Here is a 23,878-nt window from a genome sequence, read left to right on the forward strand (position 1 = left end):
GGTTAGTAGCTCTTAATTGGCTTGCTAAAAAATAAAATTATCTGGTGATGAGAATTAACAAGTAACACCACAAAATCCATTGTTTATGTAGATTGAACTAATCACAAGGACAAGAGCCAAGAAAATCAAAAAGATATTCAATGATTTGATTTATGACATTCGAGCCGAGCAAGTTCTAAGAATTCCTATAAGGTGTTGTCGATTCAAAGGAGGATTAAACCTTGATCAATGTGATCCACATATGAGATTGGGCTACTTAACATGTACTAAAGTTTGGCTACATAGCTTTATGTTAATAATTATAACTCTCAATTCGACTGTTTGATCAGGCTAAGATTTTTTCAAAAGATTTTAAATGCTCTATTTCCTAAAGGGTTGAAATTTTATAGTAGTCAAATATTTGGAAGGCTTTTCTTTATGGCTTAGAAGTTACTATACAAATTAGACTTTTATTTATATAAGATCTGGGCTTGTATTTTATTTTACCCATACTTTTAAGTTAGTTAGTTAGTTAATGAGGTTTAACTTTCAGCTCATAGTTAATTAGAGTTTATTTTTATTTAAGTCAAACATATTTACCTTTTACTTTTGGGATGTGAAGATAAATTAGTTTTTGAATAAAAATTACGTGAACACTCTTGCTTTTGGTTTTTCGTTGCTCTTTTTAGAACTTATAAATATTTGTGGTATTCTAACCATATATTTTCATTTCTTGATTCAAATAATCAACATATCAGGGTTTTATAATATGATTTTTGATTTTTAGATAAATATTTCAATTTTTGATTGTAGGTTTCAAGGTTTTGTCTTATAGATTCATATTAGTTGGTATCAAAGTTTGTTTCTAAAATCAGGTCCACTATATTTAATTTCTTATTTGCATTATTGTTTTCTTTTCATTTCAATATTACATCATATATAACAAGCTATTCTTTGCATAAAAATCACACCTTAGAGGATTTGATTTAATTGTGTGCGCATTCATCAAAATAGTTAGCACAAATTACTCTAGCTTGTTGTAACGCCCTGTAATTTATTAACGTTATAAACTTCTTCGATCTTTGAACTCGGGAAAATAGTAATTTTTTTATAATGATCTCAATCTATTCAACATCCCAATAGAATTTACAACCATTTCTACATATAGAATTTCCTCATAAGATCATTACCTCTTTTTAAGTGAAATTACAATTATTTACCAATGTAACAATTGCTTTCCTTTTTACTGTAGTACATTTACCGATTAATCTATGTAATATGATCATTGCAATACTTTTTTTTAGCATCTGTGAGTGTCTGGGTCAGTTTACGCGCACCTCGACTAATCCCCCAAGACCTTGAAGTTAACAACCAGGTAAGTCTCCAGTGACCCTAAAGTTTGTGACACTCGAACTAGTGACTTTTAGGGAGCAAACTCAGGGTCTGACCAATTGAGCTACACCCCTCAGGGTTGATCATTACAATACTTGATTCTATTAATGAGTTCGTCTTGCACTTGGCTTTTTTTATTCCTTTGTTGGGTCACATGAATTATTTAAAGTAGAGGTAAGAAAAAAAAAACAACCAAAACAATTGACAAAACCAAAAAAAAAAAAAACAAACCAAGGAAAAAAAAAACTAATTAAAAAAATCTTTGGTTCGGTTCAAGGTCGGTTTAATATTTCTAAGACCATTTTAAATTGAGCCAGTTCGATTTGAACCCTAAACCAAACTGATAAAACTAGGTATAAAAACATTTTTTTAAAAAAAAAACCTAAGCTCCCTAATTTCCCACCCTTCCAACAAAGTGACTCTATGTGTCTCTATAGTCTACCCTATTCTTTCTCGAACTCCATCACAGCTTCCTCACCTCCATCTTCGTCTCATGTCTCTCTCTCTCTCTCTCTGTTTTTTTTTTAATAATGATGCAACCTCTTTCTTCTTTATAAGTTTCTTACTCCTATTTGAAGTTGGTTTATGGTTCAAAATTGAAATGTGTTTCCGTATTTTGAATTTCAAGCTCATAATCTTCTTGTCTTGTTATTCCTTCTAGCCGTTTGTTGTGAATTACATACATAAGTAATGTAGAAACCACTTTGGTTTGACTCTATTTTTTTAAAAATAAATCTTGAAACCAAACCAAATCGAAAATGATCACTCCTTATTTTTAACATAAATTTTATTACAAAGAGAACATAAATTAATTATATAATTGATAATTAAAGCATCCATTTCAATTTGAATAAAAAAAAGATTAGTAGAATGTGACATGCTAATATCATTTCTTATAGTTTGTCTTCAATATTTAATTTATATTGAGTGAAAAATGGATTAACCACTGTGACCATAAATAAATAAAAACAACCCATTAGGCCATCACGGCTATAAACAATTACAAAAAATAATTAAAATAGCTCAATTTTCTCCTATGCATTGTGAGGAGAAATACTGTGACTTCAAGCAGTGTTTTGACTATTTTATCCTTCATAATTTAAGCCTTATAACATACACTCAAGAGTAATATATTATTTTTCATAAGACACATCTGGTATTGCAAGATTGGGTGGGGGTAAAGGGATCTTTTAAACTTTTATTGGTACAATGTAATGTCAATAATACCATTAGATGTTGAATTTCCTTGCCTGCACGGACAGGGGTGTTTTTGGTTTTTCCTTATTCTAGGAACAATATAGTTACTTAAGTGCCATTTGATTCAAATCATCTTTAACTAATATTGAGGAGGTTCTCAATCTTTTTTTTTTAATGTTTTTTTCGTTAATATTGTATGGGATCAGAGGCAATTTAGTATTTGTATAGAATAAATTAAAAAGAAAAAGAAGAAATTATCGGCGTGTGCATCACACGAGCTAGCATGTGAGAGGCGTTCGCGCCTTTTGGGTGGCGCATGCGGTGCCTTCCGTTGGAAGAACACCGCATGTCGGGATGGCATTGGATGCATCTCGCCACCCCCTTCATGGTGGTGAGGCGCATTCCTTTGTCCCATGCATGGTGGAGCTCCAACAACGTGTTTTTCTCCCCTCGTTTTTTTTATCTCTCTCTTCAGCCTTGAAAAATATGTTATTTGTTATCTTTATCACATTTGGTCATCCTTCTTTTAATTGTATCAAATTACAATTATTTATTTTTTCAATTGCATCATTTGTCATTTGATTTTTATATCAAATTCATCATTTTATTTTATAATATTTCAGGTTTGACCTTCAATGTTTTGATTTCTAATTTAGATTCTTGGCCCTTTTATGAAATTTTAATTTCTTTTCAATTTCATCCTTGGATCCATGATCTTATTTTTATTTTTTTCATACTTGGTCCTCATTCTCTTGATTCATTTTTGTTTTCGATTCTTTTGTAAATTTAATTTTTCTTTTCAATTTTGCCCTTCAATTCAAATTTGTATGGTATTTAAGGTTTGACCCTCAATGTTTTGATTCCTAATTTTGTTCTTAGTTTTTTTTTTTATCAAATTTTAATTTGTTTTCAATTTCATCCTTGGATCTATAATATTGATTTTGTTTTATTTTTTTTAGATTTTGTGCTCATTCTCTTGATTTTTAATTTTTATTTTGGATTCAATTGTTATTTGTTTTTCAATTTTTCCCTTCAATTCAAAATTTTAGTTTATCATCTCAACGAGTTTTGATCCTTTTTTATTAGATTTTCCCCAGGTTAATCAAAACATGGGCCAACCCAGGTTTTTGACCGTCTTACACTTGATCAATTCTCTCAATTTCTTTTGAAACTCATCCCGGTCTAAGCCAAGGGTCACATGGGTCACGGGTCAAGCTGTCGAGTCGAGCCAAGTTTTAAAATAGTTGTTTTTCACATGCAATGCTTCTAGATTAGTCACTAGTTAAGGTCATGAGTTTGAAAAGTTAACACAAGTTGACGTCGTTTTGTTTCCCGAATACATCCTTTGAGGTTGTTTGTTAGTTTCTTTGGTTTTCTTTTCAATCAAGTTCTCTGTATCTCATGATCTAGGTGGAAGGTTTATACGGGTGGCCGAGGTTTTTTTTTGTTGTCGCTTTTGTTTTATCCTTTTTTATTTTGTTCTTCAAAATTCAATTCCTTTTAAATTAAACTTCTTTTTTTTTCCTTGTTGTCTTTTATTGGATTATCTTGTCCACATGATCCTGCTCGCCGATTTTGATAACCTTAATTGGTTTTATTGGTGCTTTGTTTTTTAAGATTTTTTTTTAATTTTTTTTTTAACATTTTAATTCTTAGAAATTGACTATTATTATTTTTTCAGTTATTTTTCTATAATATCAAGTCATTGATTTTTTTTCTATTCTTTAAAAATAATTACTCTCGAGCTTTATTTTTTTACACCATATCGTCTCTCGTTGTAAAGCGCAAGTCATCTATCAAGTTTTGTCTAAACACCAAAAAAAAAAAAAAAAAAAAAACAAAAAGTTGTATGCAAGACCTGTCGTCGGCGCTTATGGATGTTGGATGATAGGGTTTAAGAATCAGGTGCAAAAACCCTAAAATTATTAGTTTGGGAAAAAAGAAGCAACCCTCCCTCTCAGCGTCTCTCTCCTTTCCCTCATATGGATTCAAAAAAGAAGAAAGAAGACAAGGACAACCAAAAATCAGAAATATTTGCATCATGCTCTTTCTCTGCTCTCGGCCTACACCCCTCTCTCTGTAATCAACTCCAAGGTCTCTCTCTCTCTCATTAATATTTGTGTTCTCAATTTCTTTTGATTTTTTTTTATTAATCATTGAATTTGTTTATGTAAATAATTAAAAAAAAAACAGAAAGGTTGGGTTTTGAAGGTCCGACTTTAGTTCAAGCTCAAGCTATTCCAGTCATTCTCTCCGGCCGTCACGTGTATCCTTCTGTCTTTTTTTTTTTTAATTTCTTTCAACAATTTATGTATCTCATTTTAATTCAATGTTTTTTTTTTTATATATATACTTAACTGAAATTAAAATTTATAGACTTGTTAACGCGGCGACTGGTACTGGAAAAACTGTTGCGTATTTAGCTCCGATTATTCACCATTTGCATAGTTACCCTTCGAGAATCGACCGCGAGAATGGAACTTTTGGTATGTGATCTGGGTTTCTTTTTTCTTACTTGGGGTTAAAAATGAATGTGGGATTGTTGAATTGATTATTTTTGTTGTTAATGCACTTGTTTATGATTGAATTTGATATGGTTGGTGACAGCGTTGGTTCTTGTACCAACGCGGGAGCTTTGTTTGCAGGTTTATGAGATTCTGCAAAAGTTGTTACATCGGTTTCATTGGATTGTACCGGGCTATGTAATGGGTGGTGAAAACCGGTCGAAAGAGAAAGCTAGGTTGCGCAAAGGTAGGAAATTTGCTTTGGTTCTTCAACCTTTGTTATATGGTCTGAATGCTATGTTTTACAGTGTTTTCCTTCTTAAAAGCATGGGAGTCGTCATCCTAGTAATCTTGATTAGATGTGTTATACTTGATGAGGGCTTGAGCACTTGGTTGTCCTAGTCAGTTCATTTGCCCAACAACATATCTTTGTAATGGTTTCAATTTAATAAAGTCATTTGTTATAAACTTATGAATGACCTACAAATGCCAACATAGATGCTGTTTTATGTTGGTTGGGCTCTTAAATACTTGGTATGTTTCCTTTCAGGTATATCTATTCTTGTTGCAACTCCTGGTCGCCTGTTGGATCACTTAAAGAACACAGCATCTTTTGTTCACACAAATCTGCGCTGGATTATCTTCGATGAAGCAGATAGGTATTCTTTGCAAAATAAGTTCGAGATATTTTATTTTGCCATTATGCATCTCCTATGACATCTTTAACTCTGTTTGAGCATCTTGACAGAATTTTGGAATTAGGATTTGGCAAGGAAATAGAGGAGATACTGGATCTTTTGGGATCTAGGCAAATTGGGTCTGTTGGAAATGGAAATCAAGTTTCAAGCCTTTCTAATTTTCAGGGACAAAATCTGCTACTATCAGCTACCTTAAATGAAAAGGTAAATCATCTTGCTAAAATCAGTCTAGAAAATCCAGTTATGATTGGTCTTGATGACAAGAAGATACAACCGGATCAATCAGTTGATCATATTGAAACTGCGGAATCTGATGAAGATGATGGTTTAGGATATAGCAAAGTAAAAAACTCTTCAACTGGAGATTATAAGCTTCCAGCTCAGTTGGTTCAGAGATATGTGAAAGGTACATGTTCATTAAAGCACATTTGTGAACCTTTCCAGCTGGATGGTTGATTTTGGAGCCCTGATTGAATTTCCTTGTAGTGCCTTGTGGTTCACGGCTTGCGGTACTTTTATCCATTCTCAAGAATCTGTTTGAGAGAGAAGCTTCGCATAAGGTATGACTGCTTTCCTAATTTGTACTTGATTTATTTATTATTCATTATGTTGCTTTCGAGATGCCCTACATACAGGTATTTGAAATTTGTGTGTATTGGTGCTGTTTTAATTTTTTTGTTTTGTCGCCATCACTTTATCCTCTGCAAGATCATCATAGTCTGGTGTGGGTCCCGACAAAATAAGTAATCTCCAATATAGTGAATTGTAATTGAACTGAGGTTAAAATACATGACCAGTGTTTGCAGTAAAGCTAGCTTGGTTTATGAGGTCCAAAATCCAAAGGATACCAGTTTTGAATTTTGGTTATTATTGACTATTATCATATGTCCTCTAGTTGAGATATGTAAATTCTGCATTGTTCACTTATTTGGAGGTTATGTTCACTGCCTCCAATCCCGAGTCTAGGCAATAGTTTTGCTCAATAATATTCTCTTGTCTTTATTTTACAATAATTGCCTAAATTTAAGCAATATCAAATTTTTAACACTTACTCAAACCTAAATGAATATTTCTTGCCTTCATGATTACTCTATGCTTGAGATTATGTGCACGGTTCTTTTTACTTAGTTAATTTCTTTCACTAGTTACTGGCTTCTTGAGCATCAACTCGTCAAATCACTCACACACTTATTTTACAGATTGTGGTGTTCTTTTCAACATGTGATGCAGTTGATTTTCACTATTCCCTCCTAAGTGAATTCTGCTGGTCACCCAACTCACAATCAGAAGCAGAACATACAGAGAGGTTCTTGAGATGTAACACTCTTCGGTTGCATGGGAATATGAAGCAGGAAGACCGAAGGAATACATTTCAAGCCTTCAAAACAGAGAAATCAGCTCTTCTTTTGTCCACAGATATTGCTGCTAGAGGCTTGGATTTTCCAAAAGTTAGATGCATTGTTCAGTACGATTCTCCAGGAGAGGCAACTGAATATGTTCACAGGTTTTTAGGGACTTATTTCTCTTGTGGTTATATGCATATTTTCTCGAGTCAACTTTATCTTTGTTTTTGTTAAGATTGGATAAATGGTTTGTTTGAGCTTTGATTACAGCAATAATTCATGGTGCAGGGTTGGTCGAACTGCTCGGTTAGGTGAAAAAGGAGACTCATTGCTATTTCTGCAACCAGTTGAAGTGGATTATCTACATGACTTGGAGAAACATGGTGTATCACTGACAGAGTATCCCATCCTCAAAGTGTTGGGTAGTTTCCCATTATATGGTCAGGTGTACCGTGCCAGAAAGTTTGTTTCTTTAGATTTGCATCCTTGGGTTCTATATTTGCAGAGGGCACTGGAGTCATTTATCTTGTCTGAGGTATGGCTTTCCAATATCATGTTATTTTGTTTTGAGTTGTATTGCCTGCAATCCTTAATATTCTTTTTTGGTGATTCTGGGCGTAATCTTCTATCAGCTCTCTGATTGTATTATATCAAAGTTGTTTATATCATTTTTTTCAATCATTGCATTTGGCATTTGATATTTTTTTCAAAGTTGTTCGGATCTCTTTTTATAAACATTGCATTTGGCATCTATATTTTTGTCTATTATCTGTTTATTCGCTGCTCCCTTGAGCCTGAGTTTCTTCTTATGTACTTCATAGTTGATGTATTGCTTTTCATATCTTTCTTCAGCCAAGGATGAATAAACTGGCTCAGACTGCATTTTGCTCTTGGGTCCGTGCATACACAGCCCATCGTGGTGACCTGAAAAGAATTTTTATGGTGAAGAAACTTCATTTGGGGCACGTTTCCAGAAGCTTTGGACTGAAGCAGCAGCCATCATTGGTTGGACAATCATTTCAAAATCAATCGAAGAAGAGGAAGAGAGAAGGGAAGCAAAAGGGACTATCAAAGCAGAGAAAGTTTACTCGTAAAACACGAACCTAAAACATGAAGAAGATAATTTTGAAACATGGCAGATTGATGAGACTACAGACAGATGCCGAGGCTATAACACCGGACATGTTGCTAATTGTAGGCATGCCCATCAGAACTGATTTGCTGCCTTTCATGGTTATTTTGAACTTGTAATTTGCCACTGGGCATGAAATATCTTATGCATATAGGGCTAATCATGTTTTATTGACTCATATTACAATTCTAATACACAAGAGTTAATTGTTTCGAACTTTGTGGTTTCAGATAATTTATACACTTCCAATTTCTTCTAATACATTGTTTACTGTTCTCAGAAACTTGGTGATTCTGACTCCTCCCTAAGCCAATGGCAAACAATTTGGTGATTCGAAATCATTACAATGCCCAATAGAAGAGCCCAAACCAAAAGTTTTATCTAGCACTATCACATCTGATCAATTCCAAAATCAATTGCCTATATGCATTTTAATTCATTTGGGGATGCTATGTTTGATAAATGGCCGGAAAGTGAAGTTTCAGTTCTTGGAATTCTATAGTTTATGGGTACTTCTCATTTGGACATATGAAGGAGTGAATTTGAGATGAGTCATGTATTTTTTTTATATTTTAATTTAAAGTTTAAATTCATATAATTATACTATTAAACCATAAAAAAATACAATTGAAAGAAAAATAAAAATTCAGCTTTTCTCTAACTCAATAACTAAAAAATAAACTTAGATCAAAATAAAATTATTATAAATTTGAGGTGAGCTCCTTCTATTCTCTCCTTGTTTTAATTTGGAGCATAACTTTATATAATTAAACCATAAAAAGATACAATTGAAAGAAAAAAAAAAGTTTGAAATTAAAAAAAAAAAAAAAAGAGAGCAGGAGGTTCACTGTTAATAGTGGCGGACCTTCAACTTCTTTAGTTTTTGTTAAAAACGAGAATGTGAAATTTGTTTTGGCATCCTTTACTAGTACTCTATGTGCTTGTTGTCAAGGTGAATTTGTTAGTTTTGGCAGGCAGGTTCATTGTGATGTGGTTAAGCTGGGTTTGGAGAATGGCCCTTATTTTTGCACTCATTATTTGACCATGCATTCCAAGTGCAAATTAATTGCAGATGCTGAAAATGTTTTTGATCAGGTTTCTGAGAAAAAAGACAGAATTGTGGAATGCAATTATCTCGGCATATGTTGTTAATGGATGTGCTTCCAAATGTTTCGAAAATTTACAAACAGATGAAGTTGCTTAAGATTCCCACTGATTCCCTTACAGTGACAGATGTTCTATCATCTTGCAGTTCGGTTGGTTCATATGATTTTGGTAGTTTGATTCATACAGAGTAAGAAAAAAAAGACCTGTTCAGAGTAATGTTGCTTTACAGAGTGCTCTGTTGACCATGTGCTCGGAACGAGGTAGGCTTGTTTCCAGATGCTGTCTCCATCACAAGTGTCCTTGTGCGCAAGAAAGCAGAAGAGATACCATTTGAAGATCTGGTTTGAGCAACATGAACTGATTTGAGCAAGGAAGCAACTACTCTGGTCGGGAGGATCTGGTTAGAAGCAACTATGTTGTCCAGGTTGATCTGGCCAGCAGCTTTCACCGTCTGAAGAAGCACAAGGAAGACCAGTGCAGAATATAGCACTGTTTTTCCATCTCGTCACTGTATGACAGGCAATGATTATGGCATATCAATGCGTACCAATGGAAGAAACTGATTGAGGCTATGAAAATCTTAGTTTCATCGAATTTGAGGGACAAATGGAACCGCAGGATAAAGAAGCAACATCGGCTTAGTTCACTAGAAAAACCTGTGGATTAGCAGCTTGGCATGGCATGGCTTTCATTTTCCATCGTTTCAGGTTACAAGGATTAAGGAGGAGATTAGCTTTACTCGCAAAGTTATCCAAAACTAGGGCACGATCAATTTTTGAACCCCCCAAAAACAATTTTGCTATTCCTCGACTGGAAGTATTTACAGCTACTAATTCCCAGGAGTAACAATTTCCAAACTATAGTTTATACACAGAACCCGTTGCATATTGGCTCATACAAGGGAAAGATTATCTAAAATCCATTTATTTACTACACAGGAGCATCATTCTGCATCTGGCTACTCGGAAATCCTCTTTTTCACCAAATTATTCGAGACAGATGGCTGTGAAAATTGAAAATTTGCTACTCTCCCAACTATAAAAGCAATATTCACAACATAAACCAAGAGGAATAAACCTTTTCCATCCGCGAGTCAAGACATTGATTCCTCTTGTTCCTATCACCAGCAAAATCAAAACCGAGTATTTGAGGAGCTCAGTAAAGACAAAAGAAACAGAGAAAACCATGAATGGAAGATCGCTTTAGCATGACGACGACCTTATGCAACAGTGACAGGTGCTACTAAAGATGGATTTTAAACTCGCTTTGGTCCATGCACCTACAGGCACACAAACACATCTTATGTTTGAGATAACAATAATCAACATCCAAACAATTAAAAATATTTCCACAACTTTTCCAATCAAGTGCATTACATCTCAAGTATGTTTACAAGCCTTGTGAGTTTGCTAATTCGAAAAAGAAGCTGTGGCAGAAACTAATTTACCTACAACATACATTGCAAATTGTTCTACCAGATAACAGTTATATTAAAAGGAGAAACAAAACAGAATGAATATGATGCAGAAAAGAATGATATTACAAATCAAATATGTGGGCAAAGAGTAGCAGATATAACTCACGTCAACTAGGATCTATTCCATTTTAATGTCAACCAGCCACCAGAATTTTTTTTTTTTACAAACTTCATTTTGCTTCCTCGTGTTCTCTGTCCCTGAATTACATCCCAGATGAGGACGTCCGGTTTATCCTTTGTGCGCCCAATTTTGAAGCAGCAGGTTTACCTCGGCCTCTACCAGCTACCAATGGTTTGGCCCTAGTAGTAGGCGGAGGAGCAGCGATAGCAGCCCAGGGGTCATCATCATCAAGTGCTGTAGCTGATTTGACATTCAAAGGTCTTGTCGTGGTTTTTGGAGCAGGGGCAGCTATAGAACCCCATAAATCATCATCTTCATCATTTGTCACCTTCACTGTACTTTTTGGTCGCAAACTTGTAGCTGAGGAAGGAGGGGTAAAATTAATAATTAAAGAGACTTGTTGAATATCTCACCAAGAGAACAGATGACAAGGATTTGCATCTAATATCAAAGCAGGTGCTAATAGACAGAAAGACATGCTTCTAGGAGAGCTCATTTGCGTACATCATGAATATATGTTAAAGACAGTCATTGACATTTTCATAGCGTAACAATATGTTCATGGAAGCAATTATAATAAAAGAAATAATACTGCAAACAAAGTAAAATGGGACGTTCATAGGAAAAGGTAACGCAGATTTCTCTAAACAAGCAAGTACCCCGCAGAAGTCGTCCCCAAGGAAGGTCTTAAACCCATCCCTGGAAGCTCTACAGCAGACATAAGGATTTCAACTTCGGTATAATTGAAGCACTTTAAAAGGCTCCAAGTCTAAGAGTACCTTAAAGCCCAGTATCCAAAATGGTTTATAAAGCAACTCATAAGCCCGGAATTCAAAGGAGTTTCAAAGGGACCACATGAAACCAGTGGTAGTAAAGACTCTAAGGTGTCTCACAGACCCAGAAAAGGTTACATGGGCAAATAGGCCCAGCATTCATGAGGGATCCTAGAATGTAAAGAATTCTAGTTTAGACAAAAACCTCTGGAAGCAAGCCGAACATCCTACTTCATCAAGGACTGCTCCATTCAAGAAGACTACATAGAATTCTAGGAGGGATCTCCAGCACACTGCTATTGTCAGCTAGGCCTAGCTCTTTGCCATAAACCAGACACGCTAATGTGCTATGGCTTGCTTCAGGACAGCATTAGCAGCTGCAATTCTATGTGGAGCTCCATCTCCTGGGCTCCACTTGGCCCTGTTGAGCTTATGAATCAAGCAGCTTTTGGTATAACTATTAAAGAAATGTGATTGGTAAAGAGCTTGCTTTTAGGAAAAGCAATCAAGGTACAGGTTTATTAAGAGAGAAGCATGTCTTCTCCAGCTTGTCTTATAATCAGCTATAGAGGGTGGCTGCTTTACCTATAAGCACAACAAAACAAACTCTTAGTTAACCTTGATTCCATGAGGATTTCACCCACACAAAATGCGAGGAAATTTCTCTTACATGGTAACAGTTCCTATCATGCTGGCAGAAGAAGTTCTCAAAGGTTGAGACTCTTCAGGTCTTGTAATTGTTAAGGAGCACCTACCCTTGTCTCTAAATTTCTCCCCTCTTGTTCATGACAAGGGTTTCCATTCTCTACTCATTTATAACCAGCTCAGAATACCCTCAATTTCCCTCGGAATTGCTCCTCTTCCTTGAAACAATGCTTCTATACCATCCCTTTTGATTTCTTGATTTTCTGATAATTCATTAATCCAAACATGTAGAAATGCAATTATGTGTACAGTTGATGACAGAACCATGCAGTTGAGCCAGATCCCAGATGGTCAAAGCATTCAGTCAGAAGCTTATACTTTTTAATTAAGAACTATAATTGTGTGTCTGAGTTATGTGTATGATGATGGTTTCACCTTGCGCTTTATGCTGAGAAACTGGCTGTGAGACCGGCCGCTTTTGAGCTGCTTGAATGTTCACAAGAGCTGGAGAAGGCTTTGGCTCTTCAAAAGGTTCAATATCATCCCACCCATCTTTGTCACTGCCCTGCTCTTCATGAATTCCATTTTCAATTTCCCCCCAGCCATCTGTTGAAGGAGGGGAATCCGGTACAGGTTGATCAGCCAAGTCTGTGCTGGAATTTATCTGGACTGCTGCTATACTTGGAGAGTCCATCACTACAATTGCCATACAAAACCACCATCCGATATTGAATAGTATAAATGCATCATAATAAAAGCAGGCATAAGCAATGATGAGGCAAGCATTGTTGAATCAACAGTGCATTTCACCAACTACTATCAGTGTGCAGTTAACGCTTCATGAGGCATGCCAGAGAACAAAATGGCCATTAAGATACTGGACAATTGGTCAATAGAAGCTCTCCTCCATTTAAACCGATATAAAAAGGTAAAACAAGCTATTGAGATATATACCTGAGTTGGCATTGGAGGTTGTGGAAGATAGAGGGGAGCCAGAATTTGCAGGAGCAAGTGGAGCTTGTTCCAAAGGTTTACCTTTGATTGTCAAGGAGCTCATGGCCCATCTGAATGGAAAGGAATGGCTTCAGATTCAATACAAAATTCATGGAGCAAAAATGTAAGGAGAAATGCTGAAGGAAAATAAAAACTGGACAAAAATATCATTAATGGTTTAGAGTTGCTTTATGCATTTTTTAAATGAAGTTACACACTGCAAATGGAGATGCATCGGTCAAGGAGAATTAAGAGGGTGTTTAGGAGTCCTGCAGCCATTGCAACCAGTGCAATGTAACTTGTAAGCATCTGAACATGCAATTTTGATCATGAGAAATTGCTAATATTCATGTTCACCACTCAGAAAAAAAAAAAAGAAATAGATTGATATGCAATTGATAAAAAATATAGGATATGAGATTACAAAGAAACTCTAATCTGAACCTCTAGGAAAAGATGAATACAACAAAAATGGGGCAGAAAAGGTTCAAAAGGAAAATACAACACACACATACACTTTCAGAATATATAGATGTTAAGAGTGCTCCTACCGATGGTAGTACATAGAAAAAACCACCAACTCAATTGACCAGCTACACCAGTGCTTAAATCCCAGTTATGGAAGGACTAGAGTCAAGCAAGAGCATTTTGAAGTTTTCCAATATGACAAATTCAGGAATAACTTACCCAAGTAAACTAGCATTTTCTGGTATTGATGAGATTCTTGTGCTTGCAGCTGTTGTATCTCCAACATTTGTCTACAAATGACCAAAGGGGGGAAATCAAAATAGCTCAATGCTTTGAAATAAAAAGCAACAGTATCTTGCTGGAAGTAAAACAGATCATGGACACATCTAAATTATGGCCATCTATATCATGGAGAGACAGAGTGAAGGATGAATAACAGAGTTTAGTATTAAAAAGGGGGATGTTTTCATCTATGAAGGATGCAGACACCTGACTCTACTAAACGACTTGGAACTTCTTTAACCAACATTATTAAAATGCAGTTTCCGTGGAACTGTTATAATAAGAATGCCATACAAATTGATGAATGCCATACAAATTGATGTTTGGTTGTTACTGCAGCACGCAGAAAATAAGACATGTGAGTGGCAACCAAAAAGGTTTTCTCATTTGTTATCATAAACTTCTCCCAGTCAGGGATACTAACAAATCTGCAGGCTGCATATAATAAGGTGCTTTGCCTGGGTGAAGCAGGGGCAGGAAAAAAGGGCACTGAATGGGCTGCCAATTATGTACTATTACGACCAATGTTATTAAAATAGCGATTTGGAGCATAAGATCATACGATCTTAAGATTCAAAATGCAGTGACCATGTTACATCAGCAAGAAATTGCAGCTAAGTGAAATCACGCCTGACTTGCGATTCAAAACTGTAAAATCATTGAAATCCTGATTTTAACACCATTTTCATCATTTTCGTTTTCTTACATCTTTAGGACTTTCTTTATATATTATTTGAAGGAATATTTGAATATTAACTTTTATTTACTAATTTCAGTTGGATTGATTTGCCAAAGCAGTACTTTTAAGGTAATGTTGTTTGAATTTTTTTTGTTTCAGTAATGTTTTTCACATGCATATTATATTTTTTAGCTATTTTTATAATTAGTAAAATCTTATGATTTTACGATTGGACCCTATGCTGATCTAATAAAAAAAGCAATGTTAAGTTTGCAAATGATCAGTGAACCACAACAAATATTCACATGAGAATACCATTTCTACATGAGTGCTTTCAAGTATTGACCGGGAAAAGCAGCATAACTTGGTTCATATAAACTATGGGGTCTAATATCCTTTATAATGCATGTGCCCTTAGTAATCTCTTCAAATTTTTAAATGTCCATATTGAAAACAGAAAGCATATTGAAACAAAAGGAACAGCAATTCAAAAGCATACCTTCTCATGGTATTGCTTCACTATTTGCATAAACTGTTCAACTGCTTGAAACGATTTTGATCGAACATCACTGTCCAAAAGAAAAGCATTTCAGTTCATTTGCAATGAAGGGAAAACACTAAAATATGTATATATCATCCAAAGAAATATAACCTGTCAGGATCAATGGTAAGTACAACAACATTTGGAAGAATCCGAGTTGCGATCTCAGTGACATCATAATAAGAACTAGTGGCACACAAAGCCATTACTCCTGCCATAATACAAGTTTATTTTAGCAGGTGCACAAAACACCGGGATGTAATAGAGTGAAATAATATCTACTAATAAAAAATCAGCATAGACAGTAGAAAATAAAAAGAAAAAACCTTGAAATGTATGAAACCTTCTCCCAAAACAAAGAACTTGATCAAAAGCAAATAAGAAATAAACAAAATGTAAAGTTTTGTACCTGCTCCTCTGGCAGGAGGAAAAGTATCACGCAGTGCACGGACTGTAAAAGCATTAATTAAAACTCTCTTCCTTGTCTGCTTGTAATTCAAATAAACAAGAGAACATTTTCACAAAGAAAATCTAGTAAATTTCTATTAATCAATGATTACAGAAAATTAATAGAATCCCTCTTCAACAAGAGTAGAATGCAATTCTTGACAGGTAGAACTAAAGTCAACATGACAATTCACCGATTCTTACCCCTTCATTCAAATAGATTGCGATATTCCCAAGTAATATGGTGGTATTTGTTCTAATTGCATGCTCTTCATCAACCTACAGAAAAAATAAATATATTAAACCACAGACTACAGTGTAGTAGAAGCATTCCTTTTGCTTCCATATAGAAGGTCAGGGAAAAAGGATTGGCAATTGAACGAAAAGAATTTCAAACTAACCCTAAAAGAAATGCAGAATTGGCAGTCTAAATAGTAACAAAGTAATCTAAATAGACTTCAGTAGTATCATCAAATAAATTGTGCAGACCTGTAACTTTGAAAGATATTTCAACAAGGAGCCTGAAATAGTACGTTGAGAAAGCTGCAATTTCAGGTCAACACAAAAGCAACAATCAGGAAGGACTCAAAAACCACAATTAATTGTTCACACAAGCATAACACAGAATGAACCAATAAACCTAAAACGGAAAAACAGCAGACAATAACAAGAACCACATCTGGCCACTGCAAAAGTTATACAGGTACCTTAGGCGCCAAAACCAGCATGGATTTAAGAGTCAATTCACGAAGCAAAGCAGATGTATCAGAGAACCCGGTAGCAACATGAGAGTAAACCTAGCCACATTATTCCAATTTTGAGAGTTACAAATATTATGAAGACCACATTCCAAATAAAAATAACTAGCTTGCTTGAATTAAAAAAATCACTAAATCATTTAATCAGTGATGCATACTTGCTCATCGACTACTTGTGCTGACAATGAGTCTCCAAATTGATCAATATGTTGCAGGAGACTAACACGAATAGCTCGATCATTGGAGGAAAAAAGCTTCACAATAGTCGGTAACACCTGAAAAAAATAAATTGGAACTTACCTCTATGACATGACAACACTACGCAAATGGTGACAACATCATGGCACTTCAAGAGAAGCGTTATAAAAGTCTTTAAACCAACCCATGACCCATTAAAAAAAGATAATGTAAAAAGAGCCAAGGAAAAAGACCTTGACACTAAATTCTTCAGCTGAAAGCCAAGAACCCATTTTCAACAACGCAGTCAAAGCAGGGGCAGCAGCAGAACCAAATTCAAGGGCAGAAGCTAATAAAGGAAGTAACTGCAGAAACCAAGACGAAAATCAAAAAAGGAAAAAAAGTATATAGAGTATAGAATTCATGTTGACATACACATTAGAATCTGAATTTCCCACCTTTTTCAGTACAATTTGGCGAGGAAGTTGCTCTGCTAAATTTGGAAGTTTGCGGAAGAAGGTGTCCTTCTCAACACTGTCTTTCAAAGTAAGAATTTCCATAAAATGTATGGTGTCCACCAACTTATTCTGGAAGTATTCTGCAAAATCCATTTTTTAAAAAATTTAGTAAGGTACAATGGAAAGCTAAGCAAATTTAGAAGTTAAGGAAACAATGGGAAACAAAACACAAAGCAGAAACTACAGAAGAAAAACAACCAGGAGAAAGTATCTGAACTCATGCAGTCTAATTGAGCATGGAGATCTAACTTAAGGCACGAATATAATAGCAATTTCCTATAATATGTATTTGAAGAACTATTAAAAACATGAAAGTCAGCTTTCACTATTTCATTCATAAGAATTTCCAAAATCAGATTTAACTCCTACTTTCTCCTCTCTTCCTGCTGAGGTGGCCAGATCAAATAATGCTCCTCAACTCTCTCCAAATGACGACAAGCCACTGACTACAATAACTTAGAGACATAGCTAGAGAACTCAAACACTCTGGTCAGCCTACCCTATGTTTGTCCATCGGGTACCCAATCATTTTAGTGCAATTACAGATTTTAGTGAAGTCTTCTTCAATTTACTTTCTGTTTGAAAAGAGGACAATATAAGTCAGCTTAACATTTTCTACTTCTCTTCTGCAACTGCACACATCTGTTGATGTTAATATAACTAGAGAAAATTTGACCTTTAATTGGTTAAGATAGCTACAGTAACTAGACTAGACTAATCAGTGCAGAAAAACCCCTAAACTCATTCTATAGAGGCTGTTTGGAAATTAAATGATTGTGGTGAATTCAAATGAATTCATCACTTTTACTCAATATTCATTTTTTGTTATAATTGATTTTTATTAAAATGAACTGAAATGGCTTTTAAAAGCCATGATTTTTGTGCACTTTCAAACCTGTGTGAAAGGGTCAGATTTGCTCAAGAATTCAGCTGGTGCAGAGACCCAGTTTTGGAAAATCAAAATCCCCTAAAGCTTATGAACATAATCAGGTAAATAAAGAGGGGAGCTAAAAGAAATGTGATCAGCACAATTACTTGTCCCTATATTGTTGGGTGGCCACATTTTCTTAAAAGCCAAAATTATCCTTAAAATTTTATGAATGCAGCATTTTGAAATGGATAAAATAGGAATTTCATCAATTTTTTTCTCCCTAAATTAACAAGCTCTACCTCATTGAATTCTAATCCTTACAAATTTATACAAAATAAGTATGTTTAGCAAAAATAACTTCAGTTCAGTTGAATTTTAATATGGATCTGATGCCAGACATGCTGCTAGTAGGACTAGAAAGTTCCTCCAAGAATATAAACTACAATCAACTCCTAATAAGAACTCACCACTATTTTCTAGAAGCTTTGCTGTGTTCATCCTGCGAGAAGGCATAGAACTCAATAGGCGCTGATAATCCTGAAGTAAAGACTGGGGAAGAAGTAGATGCAAATGAAAATAAATCATGAGTTGAAATCAAAGGAATCATCAAGGACATAATAAAACACAGAAAGAAGCCATGAAACAGTATCTAACACTATCATTATTACTAATATATGCGAATAAATTCCTGAAGGCAAACCTTTGGAATGGAAGCAGTGTTACGCAGCTCTTCTGTTTTCCCCAACTTCATACCAGTAAATAGTTCATATATAAGACATCCTAATCAATTAAAAACAGAAGGAAAAGGAAAACAATCAGATTGTGCGCAGAAACTTGCATGGAAGAAAATAAAAATAGCTAGAGATTATTTTTTCCCCTGCATTTCTTTGCCTCGCCACATGCTAATTTAACCAACTTTGTTTACAAGAGTTGCAATGCACGGTGCATAATGATGATAGATAAAGAGCTAATAGTAAGAAAACTTGGAACATTTTCTCATACTTGATAAAATTGACCCCAAAGCACAAAACAAACAATGCAGAATGATTGTCTGGGGATCTAATAATCTAAAGGTGTGAGGAAAAATAGAGCATATGTAATGAAGGGAGGGCTGTTTAAGAAGACTAAAGGGAAAGTGAGGAAAACCTCGGGATAATGTGGACTGCGTAGCAGAACATAAGAGTACAGCTAAGGGGAAGTGAAATATAAGTGGCTAGGAATGTGGGTATATAGCAACAGGCTTCAACAGTTATCATGGATCAACTACAGTAGCATTTGAAAAAGGATCAAAAGATTTTTAAAAGATGACTAAAGAAATTTCAGGGGTTTTATTGAAGAGCTTGTCTTGGCCTCAAAGAACAGAGAGCTTCAAAAGCCATTCTGTTTGTAATATGGGTTGAGAGGCAATCCCCATGTCCATTGGCAAAGTGAATAGACCAATAGAAAAACTTGAATAATAGAGTAGCGACAAGTTTGTTATTCCTGTAGAAATGATCATGTTTCTCTAAAAACACAAATTGTTTTAAGTGAGAACATATATGCATCTTAGATCATGTGTTAAAAAAAAAATGCAATATGGTGCCCATGTGACAATCATGGAGATGAGTCTATAGAACCAGCATCATATTCACATAATCTCCTAAAAAGGATCTACAAGGAAAATAAAATGAACATGTATTATCTTGTCCTGTTGAAAGGCCGAGTTCTAGTTAATTGAACAAATCAGTATAAGCACGCCCAACACAGCTTTTCGTTGATGAATGTCATTAAGTACAAAGCTAAGCCAACATATTAATTAAGCAACACATCAACAAATGGAGCAAAAGAAACTTACCCAAGCCCCAAGAATCAATGGCCCAAGGAGGAGATTTTCTGATTGCCACCCAATCAGACTTGGCCAACTCTATTGGTTTATATTGTGATCCAATAAGCCATTCATATTGCTGATGAAAAGAAAAGAAAAACAAGCATAAATAGTATGTTAAACCCATCCAACTATAACCATTGCTAGTCTTTAAAACAAATCCACATTAAACTATGATAAACAGAAAGGATATCAGCCTTGGTAATTCCTACTCTACCATCCACCACCATAAAGTATTCTATAGTTGAGTAATGGAAGAATGTGCTGAAAATTTATAGCATCAGAATAAAGTAAAACATTTTTATCATTGAAAACATGAGGTTACAAAGAACAAAACAGGCTGCATAAGCCTTAATCTAAATTAATCAAAACTCTTTCCTGAAGAAAAGAAGTTTATTAGTCAATGTAAATCAGTTGACAAGGAACAAAATTCTCAAGGCAGTTCTCAAGAAGCAATCAGAGTATTCCTACTCGCAAATGCTGCTCAATTTTGAAAATTTAGGAATATAGTACAATATAAGCCTGATATAGGAGTAACATGATACTTCCATCAATTGCTCACTTCCAGACACTTGAATTACCAGCATTGGTCCGGTTGCATTCCCATTGCTTCCGTCAAACTCGGATAGAACATCAAAAGCATGCAACTTCCAGTCTAATGTTGGTGTGACAACGACACTGGCCAAACAAACATTACCGTGAACCTGCCATGGTCAAAGCTAGTCATAAAGTGATGCAAAGAAAGAAGAACAAAGAAAGGGCAAAAGAAGTTAATGAATTTTTTCTGATCACTTGTAGAGATGAAAATGCTTACAAGTTTACAATCATTATTCAAAAAGCTCACAGCTTTGGCTATCTGGTTCAGCCCCCAAGCGTAATACTCATCCCTGCCATAAAAGGAATTATGAGAAAAAATTTAAGGAACCCCATTAATTGAAAGGTAATTGAAAGTGAAAGATAGCCCCAGAAAGGAAAAGGGTGGAGGAAACTGGCCAAAACACTCTTGGATAAGGCTTAGTTTGATTGAGAGGAGTTCAATTTCTAATTGTCGTTTTCAACAAGTGTCACCATTTTATGTATTGAGCGTGTCATCTAATGTAGAGAACATCACAGAATGAGAGCAAGGAATTACAGGAGATTGTCAACATCCAGCTAAAACAAAATGATCCTGAAGTTGTGCCTAGACTCTGTGTTTTTCACTACCAAATCAAAAGGTAGTTATAAATGGAAGTTCTTAGAATGTTAATCTGCATGTTAAAAGAAAATACATTATCATGATAAGGAGAGCAAAAGCTTGTGTTAGGAATTGTTTAATATATATTTATATATATATAAAGGGCCACTGGAATTGGAATAGGCAAAATAAGAAAACAACTCCAGCAGATTAGAGCAGTCAAACCTTTGTGTTCCTTCTAAACCTAGTTCCTTAATCTTCTCAGATAGCGGCATAACAGGCTCAGTTACTATATAAATAGTAATTCTCGAGCTAGAACCTTCAACACTTTCAACTTCAGTACTGTGAAGAAATGACAGAATATTTGGATGTCTGACCTGGAAAGAAAGAACAGCAGCTTCATTACGAGTGGGGCAATGGTTTGAATACGTAAATTTAACAATAAAGGATAGAAAAAGCCCTTATGATAAGATTACGAGAGCTTTAAGCAGGTCAAAGATTGTAAACACCTAATTTCATTGCAGTTTGCAGGAGGATACAAGAAGCCTTAAAAAGGTAAAACCTTATCATAAATTATAGATCACAAGGAAGCAAGGATGAAATTAATATGTATCATAAAACAAAAGCTTGGTTATTGTCTCGTAACAGGAAAAACATAAACACAAAAATGTGAAAAATAAAAGTAAATCGGTTTCAGGGACAGTTTTGGATTGAATTTTTGTCCTTCAAAAGCAAGAAATCTTAATTGTCTTTGTCTCTTCTATACCGGAAAGTAAACAAACGCTAAACAGGATTAATAAAGGCAGAAATGAAATCAATTTTATAGCAAATAAAAAGAGAAAAGGAAAACTGACAGTACGAAGACGCTTGACACCATTACGAGCAGCAGCTAAATGGGCATCCTGTGCGTTACTTGCAGAAAAAGAAAAGATGGACACCGGAGATCCATCATCATCCTGAACATCAAATCAAAACCAACTGCAATTAAGCATCATAAGTGACAGATAAATAAAGTGAAAAGGAGAAGAGTAAAGGGTGAGAGACTCTCACCTTGGAGGAGGTGCCGCGATGGTGAGTCCAGGAGCCCCAAGCGGAGGGATAAGGATCGCCGATATTGTAAGGGAGATCTTTAAGCCCAGTACCAGATGCACCACCTACCACTCCTTTTAAAAATCTCAGCATTATAATTAACCCAGTCGCTGGGCTCGAGGACTCGAGAGATCTATTTCTAAACAATCACAGATAGAGGGGGAGGGGGAGCGAGAGAGCGAGAGAGAGAGAGAGACTTCTTTTCCTTTCTGTTTCTGTTTCTCTGCGTAAGAGAAGACCTGGGTGGGGAGGGGTGGGGGTGGCATCGGCAAAATTTAAATAAAAATAAAAATTAACAATATAGACATAATTTACTGTTAATTGCTATAATAAAATTATCATTTCATTTTTTATTTTATTTATTTATAAAGCTTAGTCATATAAAAAAATAGTATTTCTAGAATTTATTGGGGTATTTTGATTAATTACTATTATGATTGAATTAGCCTTAAAAATAAAGTTTCAATATAATCATTCCAAAGACTTTCTGGATTTTCTTTTTAATGAATAGCCCTTTATATAGTAAGTGTCCCTTTATATGGTAAGTGTGGTTGTAGTTGCGATTGCTTTTCAAATAACTTTTCATACCAAAATGCATGTCAATGATGTTTTTTTATTTTTTAAAAATTATTTTTGACATCAGCACATCAAAATGATTTAAAAACACTAAAAACATATTAATTTGAAGTTAATAAAAAAATAAAAAAATTTTAAATTTTTTCAAAAACACTTTTGAAACGCAGAAACAAGTAGGCCCTATTGGGCCACAAATCTAAGAGTATTTTTGTATTTTAATATAGTTTTTTTTTGTTATATTTATGTTGAGACAGGGGTTTTTGCATTTTTAACACAAATCCAATGTCATTAAAATCAAAAGTTGTTAGGCGCGTTTGATCCACGCAGAGATGCACCATCTCTATCTATGTCATTTGATTGGCACGCAAGGTGCATTACGATGATCGTACCCCACCTTTTGCGATGGTTTTATAAAGGACTGGTCATCCTCTTCATAATAGTCAGACTTGTGTTGATGTTAAAGCTATGATTGACTTTCAATTGACTATTTTCTTCTCTTTCCATTTTCTTCTCTTTTTTTTTTTGCCAAACTTTAATTTTATCATTCAAGTCCATTTTATCTTCCACATTGGTCTTTATTATCTTGATTATTAATTATTTTGATTTGAATCATTTTTTTTCTATTACATCCCTCATCTTTGATAGAATCCAATTTTTTAGAATTTGACCCTAATTGTTTTGATTTCTTTTTATTTTATCCTCAATCCTTTTTTTGGTTAATTGTTTTTCCCAATTTGATCATTTGGGTCTATTTTATCTCCTAATTTGGTCCTTATTCTCTCGATTGCTAATTATTTTTGTTTTGTTTTGAATCATTTTTTTTTCAATTGCATCCTTTATATTTGATTCAATTTATTTATTTTTAATTTAATCTTTATTGTTTTGGTTTCTTTTTTTATTTTATCCTCAATCTTGTTTTTGATTTTTTTCAATTTTATCCCCCAATATTTTATTTAATTTAATTTGTGTTACAATTTCTAACTTCATTCCTTTGATTTCTGTTTTTTTTTTATTATTATTTTAACTTCATCCTTTAACATTTTTTATAGTTAGGATTTAGTTTCGTTATTTTT

General features: G+C 34.6%; 2 protein-coding genes across 6 annotated transcripts; one reads left to right on the forward strand and one right to left on the reverse strand.

The window, feature by feature from the left end:
- The first annotated feature begins 4,394 nt into the window (after nucleotides 1-4,394).
- LOC7459243 (DEAD-box ATP-dependent RNA helicase 17) lies at nucleotides 4,395-8,461 on the forward strand. Of its 2 annotated transcripts, XM_002325454.4 has the most exons (10): nucleotides 4,395-4,662; nucleotides 4,762-4,834; nucleotides 4,945-5,054; nucleotides 5,176-5,319; nucleotides 5,623-5,731; nucleotides 5,821-6,176; nucleotides 6,257-6,330; nucleotides 6,970-7,274; nucleotides 7,402-7,648; nucleotides 7,966-8,461. In XM_002325454.4, the coding sequence occupies exons 1-10, from the start codon at nucleotides 4,551-4,553 to the stop codon at nucleotides 8,218-8,220; spliced, it is 1,785 nt and encodes a 594-aa protein (XP_002325490.1). In that variant the 5' UTR covers nucleotides 4,395-4,550; the 3' UTR covers nucleotides 8,221-8,461. The 2 variants fall into 2 exon arrangements, with proteins under 2 accessions (XP_002325490.1, XP_024446592.1); XM_024590824.1 differs by lacking the exon at nucleotides 4,395-4,662 and having other exon boundaries at nucleotides 5,214-5,319.
- A 901-nt stretch (nucleotides 8,462-9,362) lies between these two features.
- LOC7459244 (uncharacterized) lies at nucleotides 9,363-22,468 on the reverse strand. 4 transcript variants are annotated; one of them, XR_002979362.2, is made up of 23 exons: nucleotides 22,191-22,468; nucleotides 21,995-22,096; nucleotides 21,366-21,517; nucleotides 20,781-20,853; nucleotides 20,548-20,670; nucleotides 19,937-20,045; nucleotides 18,803-18,882; nucleotides 18,570-18,651; nucleotides 17,172-17,311; nucleotides 16,968-17,078; nucleotides 16,695-16,811; nucleotides 16,486-16,575; nucleotides 16,268-16,321; nucleotides 15,983-16,057; nucleotides 15,741-15,816; nucleotides 15,443-15,542; nucleotides 15,290-15,359; nucleotides 14,049-14,119; nucleotides 13,323-13,432; nucleotides 12,804-13,064; nucleotides 10,936-11,310; nucleotides 10,571-10,631; nucleotides 9,363-10,469 (listed from the first exon to the last, which is right to left on the reverse strand). XR_002979362.2 is itself a non-coding variant. In XM_006371228.3 (21 exons), exons 1-21 carry the CDS (start codon nucleotides 22,320-22,322, stop codon nucleotides 11,033-11,035), a joined length of 2,406 nt encoding a protein of 801 aa, XP_006371290.1. In that variant the 5' UTR covers nucleotides 22,323-22,467; the 3' UTR covers nucleotides 10,689-11,032. The 4 variants fall into 4 exon arrangements, 2 of the variants coding, with proteins under 2 accessions (XP_006371290.1, XP_024447299.1); XR_008058150.1 differs by lacking the exon at nucleotides 10,571-10,631; XM_006371228.3 differs by lacking the exons at nucleotides 9,363-10,469; nucleotides 10,571-10,631 and having other exon boundaries at nucleotides 10,689-11,310; nucleotides 22,191-22,467.
- Between the last annotated feature and the right edge of the window lie 1,410 nt (nucleotides 22,469-23,878).

Source organism: Populus trichocarpa, chromosome 19 (genome assembly GCF_000002775.5).
Source record: "Populus trichocarpa isolate Nisqually-1 chromosome 19, P.trichocarpa_v4.1, whole genome shotgun sequence".
Lineage (NCBI taxonomy): Eukaryota > Viridiplantae > Streptophyta > Magnoliopsida > Malpighiales > Salicaceae > Populus > Populus trichocarpa.